Source organism: Diospyros lotus, chromosome 14, assembly GCF_014633365.1.
Source record: "Diospyros lotus cultivar Yz01 chromosome 14, ASM1463336v1, whole genome shotgun sequence".
Lineage (NCBI taxonomy): Eukaryota > Viridiplantae > Streptophyta > Magnoliopsida > Ericales > Ebenaceae > Diospyros > Diospyros lotus.
This window is the reverse complement of record NC_068351.1, coordinates 10,655,630-10,664,425: the sequence shown is the minus strand read 5'-3', so window position 1 is coordinate 10,664,425 and position 8,796 is coordinate 10,655,630. Positions and strand designations below refer to the sequence as shown.

At 37.0% G+C, this 8,796-nt stretch overlaps 1 protein-coding gene across 1 annotated transcript; it reads left to right on the top strand.

Annotated features, from left to right (window-relative positions):
* Positions 1 to 6,757: 6,757 nt before the first annotated feature.
* On the top strand, positions 6,758 to 8,397 carry LOC127789776 (LRR receptor-like serine/threonine-protein kinase ER1). The gene has a single exon (XM_052318762.1). It carries the CDS (start codon positions 6,789 to 6,791, stop codon positions 8,043 to 8,045), a length of 1,257 nt encoding a protein of 418 aa, XP_052174722.1. The 5' UTR covers positions 6,758 to 6,788; the 3' UTR covers positions 8,046 to 8,397.
* The last annotated feature ends 399 nt before the right edge of the window (positions 8,398 to 8,796 follow it).

The window sequence follows — 8,796 nt, the reverse complement described above, 5'->3', positions numbered from 1 at the left end:
GCATTTTAATTACTTTTAATTGAGTAGACAAATAATCATCTTGCCAGTCATTCAAAGACATACTAGTTGAGATTGATCGACCAATCAAAATAATTGGTCAGTCATAAAAATAATATTGATAAAAACCACCTTTTAGGAATTTCTCATTTTAAATCAATCATCTTACAATGTCATAACAAAAAATGTTTTTAATTTAAGAGAATAATGAGTTTTGCTATCATTAAAAATTTATTTATTTGTACCCTAGAGGTTAATATTAATTAACTTAATTTAGTTTAATTAAGACTTATGTAACATCATTAACAATGGAGGGGTTTATAAGCAAAAAAATACAAACCACAAAGATCTTCAGAACCATTTCTAAACCATAGGAGGTCTCTCTACAAATAACTCAATACAAACCACAAGTGTAATTTAACCTAGGGAGTTCAAAATGGATAGAATTTCTCATTGGATCTAAAAAATGAAGGTTAAAGCTGCCTAGAGGCATTCCTGGTTTTGGAGATCTCATACGGTGTGTAGATTATTGGAAGCAAGTTTTGGTATATCTATGAATATTTAGAGAATTTTTACTACGCAACCAACATATTTTTTGGTATTTTTCACTCAACCTCTCACTTGTTTTCAAACAAAATTTATATTAATAAATATTTAACATGACATACATACTGGGTCACATATATGATTACTTAGAACACTGAATAAATTTAAATTTGTTACATCTATCTTCACTCAAGCACCGAAATACCGATTAATTTTGCACTAGGAATTTTTTCATATTTTCTTTTCATGAACTATTGGCAATGGGTGAGACAATGACAACTTATTTTATATTAGACAAAATAGAAGATCTAACCTTATATTTATATAGAGTTTGATTAGGACTTCGTGGCACTGGCCTAATGGGCTTTATAGGGCTACACTAATAATTCGGCCCACAATACAAAATTTAGAGTATTAGCCCACTTCATTTAGATCAATTATTTATGGGTTTTCGAATGTCTTATAACAGACCATTTTATCTTAACTTAATTTAATTTAAATAATAAAACTCACCATTAATATAAGCCCATTATATAAAAATTTCCAACGATTAGTGCTATTGCTGATTGTTTTCAACGGTTGGTTAAAATAAATGCTAATTATTATAAATTTTTTCACCTCTCTTAGCTAGTGTGGGTTAGACCTGACCTTGACTTAAACTCTCTTATTTTTGTGTGAATTTAAATACAAGATAGGTAATAACTTCGAATCTTAGCTATGTATAGGTTCAAGCCTATAAATAATGGTCTACTCCCTGAGTGTGATCTCACCACTGTAATTTGCTCTTAACCTGTATATATTTTGTAGGTTGGGAGTGAGATAATTTATTTTTGTAACTCATTATTTACATAGAGACTTCTATTCTTCAGTCACTTTGGATTTAAGTACATTGTTGAGATGCGTTATATTTGATAAAATATAAAAAAGAAACTTACTAAAAAAATGTAATAAACTTACCTAATGCCGCCTTTTAATTGTATTTTTAGTTTTATTTTTAGAATTCTATAAATAAACACAAAAAATTCTGTTTAATTACTTCTTTTTTTTTTAAAAAAAAAAAAGCTTACAAAATTTTGAACACACAAATAGTTAATATTTGCTCTTCGTTATAATGTCAAATAGACTTAGTTTTTTTAACGCAAAAATCGAGGATTCCCCATTACTAGACAATCTTTGGTCGAATCTTCCCACCCTCCCTATAAATTACGGTAAGCCTCACTTAGGTTGACGGGTCGAACATGTACATTGCGAGTTGAAACTAGGACCCTAACGCCACTGATATACACAAATTATCAAGCGTTGCACATAGTCATATTCGAACCCATAACTTTATGGTACTCAAACTCTCGAACTTGTGCAGTGCATTGTATGCGCCACTCCGAGAGGTTTTAAGTTAGTTAGACCTAGCCCAGTTATAACTTAGAATCAAATTTAGGATACCTGAAGCAATATTGTTAGGATTTATGATTCAAAATATATTGATAAATGTTTGCATTTGATTTCCATTTCATTTGCATTACATTTGGTCTTAATTTCATTTACATGCGGATTTGTATTTGGGTTGTGTATAAATAAGTTAGGTTGGGTCATTGGTGTCTTTAGCCCAAGCCTAAACCCAAGCTTATTGTGTCAAACTCATTTATATCATTCATGTCTTTAGTCAACATGTATATAAAGCAATGAATTGGGGGAAAATCATTGTGCAACATACACAAATTGAGAAGCCTTGATCGAGCAAGAAGAATGTGCACAGAACAAAAGCAAAAAACTACAAAAGTGGGAGACAACAATCTGGTAAGAAAGAAACCCTTATTTTTATATCAATCTTCTCTATGAAGTTCCTTGTGTGGTGTGTGAAAGAGAATGAAGAAGAACGTCGTGAGTGTTGGGAATGGCTCGGGGCATTGAGCTTTGTACTCGATTTTTCTTCTTGTGTGCGATACTGTAAGTGGTCTTCTTTGGTTCTTGTAGATTGTTGTGTAATCTCTGTAAATCCTATGTAAATATGTATGTACATATTCTAGTGGATTGACTAAAGGTGAAACATCTGCCATGAGTAGAATTCTTTCTAATTCGAACACGTATATGCCTTGTTCGATTTCTAATTTCTATTGTGTTTAGTGTGTTACGTTCATTTTCGTATCTTCGTTTTATTTGGATATTTCTTGGATCGTTGGTATTGCCGTAGTCTTAGTTATGTGATTGTTCACAGGTAACATCAACAAATATTATTAAAAAATACGTTCATTTTTATTTAAAAAAATAAAAACTAAATATAAGAAATTAAAAACGAAAATTGCCGGAACTTGGTTGGTAGAACGATCTCAAATTTATGGATCGGAGAATATGGTGGAAGGCACGCTTAGTGGTCCGGTGTTTGGGGGGTTGAGTGAGCTTTGGGCCATAAAAAGTTGTCCACTTAGCCGCATGCTTGATGCCTTGCTATCATTTTATAAGGCAGAAGCATGCAGCCAACTTGGATGTATATATTTTAACCTACAAAATAACATTGGAAACAAATAATTGGACATATGAAATGTAGATAAATATAATAATAATTATTAATAATCAATTAATTAATATTGTAAAGCAATCAAGATGAGTTAATTTGATCCAAAAAATAAAATAAAATGAGATAAATTCTATATTTATAAAAAATGAGCATTAACAGGAGTAGTTAATACTTAATAATGAGCTTTAAAGTGGTGGAAAAGCTTGCTTGGGCTTGACAGTCAACATTAATTAAAAGTATTGTTTTATATTAAAATCAAATTAGAAAAATTATATTTATTTCAAATTTTTAATTTTAGAATTACGAATCCCTAACAAGAATTAATGTATTTCTCTCCATTTATTGATTATAAAAAATAGGTGGGCTATTTTTTTTTATTGTTTTCCTAATAAGATAATTAAAAGCCTACTTGTACAAATTATTGAGTTACTGAGAGGATGATCGAATGCGCCAAATGACAAAAATGTCATCACCCAATTTTCATATTCACCACGACTGTCGCCTTTGGATAAAGCCCAATTGGTCTTCATGAAACAAGCCTGATCGAGTTTCATGAAGCCCGGGCTTCTTCCATTCGCAATGCTTTGATGATCGATGGTGAAATTCGATCTATGAAATCCAATTTTGGTCATCGAACATGTCATTCCGTCGGTACATATAGCATGATCGGGCTTTATCCAAGCCCCCATCAAGCTTCATGAAGGCTTCTTCCATCTATTGTGTCTTGATGATCGATGATGAAATTTGATCTATAAAATTTAATTCAGTCGTCGAGCATGTCATTCCATCGGTACATGTAACACAATCCTCAACAATATTTTTATAGTAAGACACAATAAATTTAGTTTAAGATAAGGTAGGGTTTAATAGAGTGAGATAGCAACATATTAACTACTCATAACATATATTTGGTGTTAAGAAGGCTTTCAAACAGGCAATAAATTAATTATCGTCCATACCATAAGCGATACGTCCTAATTTGAGTTCGTCGCATTAACTAACTTCAACAGCTGAACCATAATTTTTAATGCGCCTACAACACAAAATGTTATTGTTACGCAATTCAAATTCAAATGGTGATCGAAGAAATTTATTGATGTTTTTGTGAGCAGGGACCCAAATCACCATCTGCTAATTCTTGTAACTATGGAATTAATTTTTGTTTCTCAGGAAAAGTTCCAACGAGTAAATTAGGGTTCAGAGTTTAGAAAACGAATGTAAAGGTGCGTTTGATAGAATGAAAAATAGGGATATAATTTATTTTTCATCTAAATTTTAAAAAAATTAATCAAATTTTTTTCATAAAATACTAATTCCATCTTAATTTAAAAAGTAAATTTTTTTTTAAAATCAAGAAATTAAATTTTTTAGAAGATGGAGTAAAAATTAAAATTCTATAAAATTAAAATTTCACCTCATTTTTCACCTTCAATCAAACATCTTTAGAGGCTAAGCAGGCTAAGGTCTTAACCTTCCCTTCACCTTAAGGGCTGGGCGTGATTTTTGTTGATTATCTTATGCTATGAAGCACGAAAACGGCTCGGACGAGTCGTTTCGTCATTTTTGAACCATTTCGCATTTTGAAAACGCGAAGACGGCCAGAAACCGTGTTTGGGACGTTTCTATAAATTGCGAAACGTTCCAGGGGGAGTTTCGCAATTTACAGAAACATGTTGGAAACGCGTCTTCCGCAGGAAATGCGTTTCCAGCTACCAGTCACCTGCAACGAGGAAAAGGTCACCGAGAGGTGAGGCAACGGCGAGGCGAGATATGGAGTATGCGGCGACGGTCGATAGTGAGGCGAGAGATGGAGTGTACGACGGCGGACGGGGGTCGGCGATGAGGGTGAGAAGTGAGTGACGATGGCAGAGACATGTTGATTGTGAGAGAGGCGAGATCGAAGGCTAGGGTGAGGATAAGAGAGTCGTCGATGGCGAGAGAGACGAACGATGGTGGCAGAGACGTGTCGACTGTGAGAGAGGCGAGATCGAAGACGAGAGTGACGGTAAGAAACTTGTCGATGGCGAGAGAGGCAGCAACGATGGCAGAGACGCGTTGACTGTGAGAGGCGAGATCGACGGGGAAGGCGAGGGCAAGAGATGCGTCGATGGCAAAAGAGGCGACAACTATGGCAGAAACGATTGAAGCAGCGACAATCGGCCATTGAGAGCGAGCGACGAGATAGGGCGACGGCGACGGTCCGCCATTAACAGCAACCACCGATGTAATTTAGGGTTTACATTATTTATAGTATATAAATTATAATTTAATTTCACATATACCTCTATATTTTTAAAAATTACAGTTTACCCTATATTTCTATTTTCTAACTTTTTTAAAAAATACCATTTCACATTTTTCATTTTCGTTTCTGTTTCCGTTTCCATACAACATAGATCTTACGTGATTTGATATAATAATATGGTCTTAGTTGGTATATTATCCATACTTCTACCTTAATTCTAAACTCCATATTTTATTAATCAAAGAAAGGGGTGTGATGACACATAACGACTTGACAAAAAAAAAAAAATGTGCCACCTCAAGACTAGATTGCGTGCCACCTTGACCTTTGATATAGATATTTACTAATATAATAAGAAGGTTAATTTTTAAAATATGACCCTTTTTTTCTTTTATTTTTTTTCATCTTTCTTATTCCGGTACTTATAAATAAATAATGAATTAAAAAAATTATGATTTCTAAATCATCGATATTTTATATAATGTAAAAAAATATATTATTTTTATTAATATATGTGAAATAAAACACACAATCAAACCAGTAATACCAAGATCCAAGAATACCCAAATAGAATAAAAAATACAAAAATACACACATAATGTACACAAAAATAATGAACACAACATTTACGTATTCGGATCAAGATGATCCTACTCATGAGAGAGTTTCATCCTAGTCAATCTCTTAATAATAGATAATAAATTTATAAAAATTTTATTATAATAAAAGAAGTCAAAGAAAATCTAAAACTAACTTACAAAGCAATGAAGACAATAAACTATAGTACATGCTTACATCAAGAGCAATCCCAGTATTCTCACATCGACAACCTCTTCCACACACCACCCGAGGAATTTTAAGAGAAATCGATACAAAACCTATTGGTTTTTAGGCTTTGCTAGTTATCGTTTTTTTTTTGCTCGTCGAATGCCCCTTTCTCTCTCTTGCGATTTAGTTTCTGTTCGTGCACAATACAATGTCTATTAGAATGCAAAAAAGAGAGTCATATAAACAAAGGGGAAAAACGCTAGCAACCCTTGGATGGAGGATTTTAGAAATAACTATCCATTTAACATAATACATAAACCAAATACAACATGAAATGCAAATGAAATGAAATTCAAATGAACAGTTATCAAGTTATTTTGAATCACAAATCAACAATTTTACATAAAAAAAAAAATTGTATATAATAGTTGCATAGAACTCCATTGTGAGATGTGAGTGGTGTTTTAAGTATGGTTTGAACAAATAAGTGGGGCTTAATAAATATTATAAAATAGTTTATATTCAAGATTATTATGTTTTGCAGTTTGCAGTTACACAAAATAGTGGTAATATGGGGGCCCTCTCTGCTCTGTCTCTGTTCACCAAACCTATGAATCTACGGTACGCTTACAGCACATGCACTCTTGTCCTTTTCGTATCCATAATATATACTCTCTGTTATCAGTTATGGAAATCTGCCCCCAATTTAGCAGAGAGACGATGATGATGGCCCAACCTCCTCGTCACCCTCTTCTTCTACCACCCTTTCTCCTTCTCCTCCTCCTCCTTCACCTCTACTGTCCAGCTCAAGCAGATCGGATCAATGCCCTTGATTTGGCTGCACTACGAGAAATCAGAGACGACCTGACCGACCTGCCGGGCACCGACTTCTTCTCCACCTGGGACTTCACCTCGCCGGATCCATGCTCTGATTTCGCCGGCGTCACCTGCTCCGGAGAACCTCCGAGAGTCACCATCCTCACTCTCGGCACCGGCCTCTCCGCCTCGCCGGGGCTCGCCGGCTCCCTCTCCCCTTCCCTCTCCAAGCTCACCCAATTAACCCAGCTCGTCCTCTTCCCCGGCATTGTCACCGGCCCCATCCCGCCCGAGCTTGGTCGACTCACCCAGCTCCGAGTCCTCTCCCTCACCAACAACCGGCTCACCGGCCCGATCCCCACCTCCATTTCAGCCCTCCGGAACCTCCACACGCTCGATCTCAGTTCCAATCAGCTCACCGGACCTCTCCCTTCGAGCCTCTCGGGGTTGAGCCAGCTCAAGGTCCTGGTTCTGGCCTCCAACCGGCTCTCCGGAGAGCTCCCGAAGTCGCTGCCCGCACAACTCCTCCACCTGGACCTGAAAAATAACGGATTCTGGGGGAGGCTGCCGCTTCGTCTACCGGAGCCGCTGCGGTACCTGTCGGCGTCGGGCAACCAGATGTGGGGCCCACTCAACGGTCTACAGTCACTGTCATCAGAATTAGTGTACCTCGACTTGAGCATGAACCGCTTCAGTGGGCCCATCCCGGCCTCACTCTTTCGGTCCACTCTCTCATCAATGCTGCTGCAACGGAACAATCTCTCCGGTGGGCTACCACCATCATCGTCATCGTCGCCATCCTACGGCCCAGGATCAGTCGTGGACCTCAGTCACAACTCCCTGGGAGGGGAGATATCAACTGTTCTGGCGGGCGCAGAGAGTGTATTCTTGAATAACAACCGTCTGATGGGGAGGGTGCCTGTGGAGTATATTGACGCGGTGCGCCGAGGGAGCACCAGGACATTGTACTTGCAGCACAATTACTTGACGGGGTTTCCGGTAGAAGGTGGTTTGCCGGACTCGGCTTCAGTGTGCCTGGCTTACAACTGCATGGTGCCGCTGGTGGGGCTGGCCACCTGCCCAGCCAGCGCCGGCGGCCAGCTATCCAGACCCATGAATCAGTGTCCCGTGTTCAATCATAATGACAGCTCCACTGGTTAAACTAAACATTTCTTCGTTTTTTTTTTTTTTTTTTTGTGTGTTTTTGAGAGTGGAAGGGATTAGGACCACAACGTGCATGCCAAGCACGGGTATATAAGGTTTTACTTTATGATTTCCTATATATATATACATATGTGTGTGTGAAATGAGAAAGGAAAAGTGATTCAGCTTTAAGAGAAGAGGTGGGTGTGGTGGAGATTAATGTTGTTTGTAGAGATTATATATAGTAATACTAGTGTGCCACTGCCAGGGACCGGCCCATGTCTGTCTGCTGCATCTACAGTGCGCCTGCAGTGTGTTCGTTTCTATACTTTTTCGTTTTATTTTTGAATGATGTCCTATTTTAATCTTTCTTGCATCTCTTCATCAATTGGATCAGATCTGGTGCATTATTATTGGGCTTCATAATTGGTGGTTAAGGTTATGCTTTTCAAATTGCCATTGCTAATTACTTTTTTTAATATTTTTCTCAAAAAGAGATAGGATGGATGACAATTCCTTCCTGATTCACGAATACTTTTACAAGACCTACCTTGGATTATTGATGGTTGGAGTTTTGTTAATTGAGTTCATTTGACCTGGGTTTCTTTCCCAAGGCCAAGGGAACTGGGATCCCCACTGATCCCATTACTGATATTTATTATTTATGTATTTGCTAGCCAGTGTCACAAGAAGCATCGGTTAGTGTTCATACGATGCGTACAGAAGTTGACATCTTGTCTGTATACGTGTACATTTTATTTATGACCAT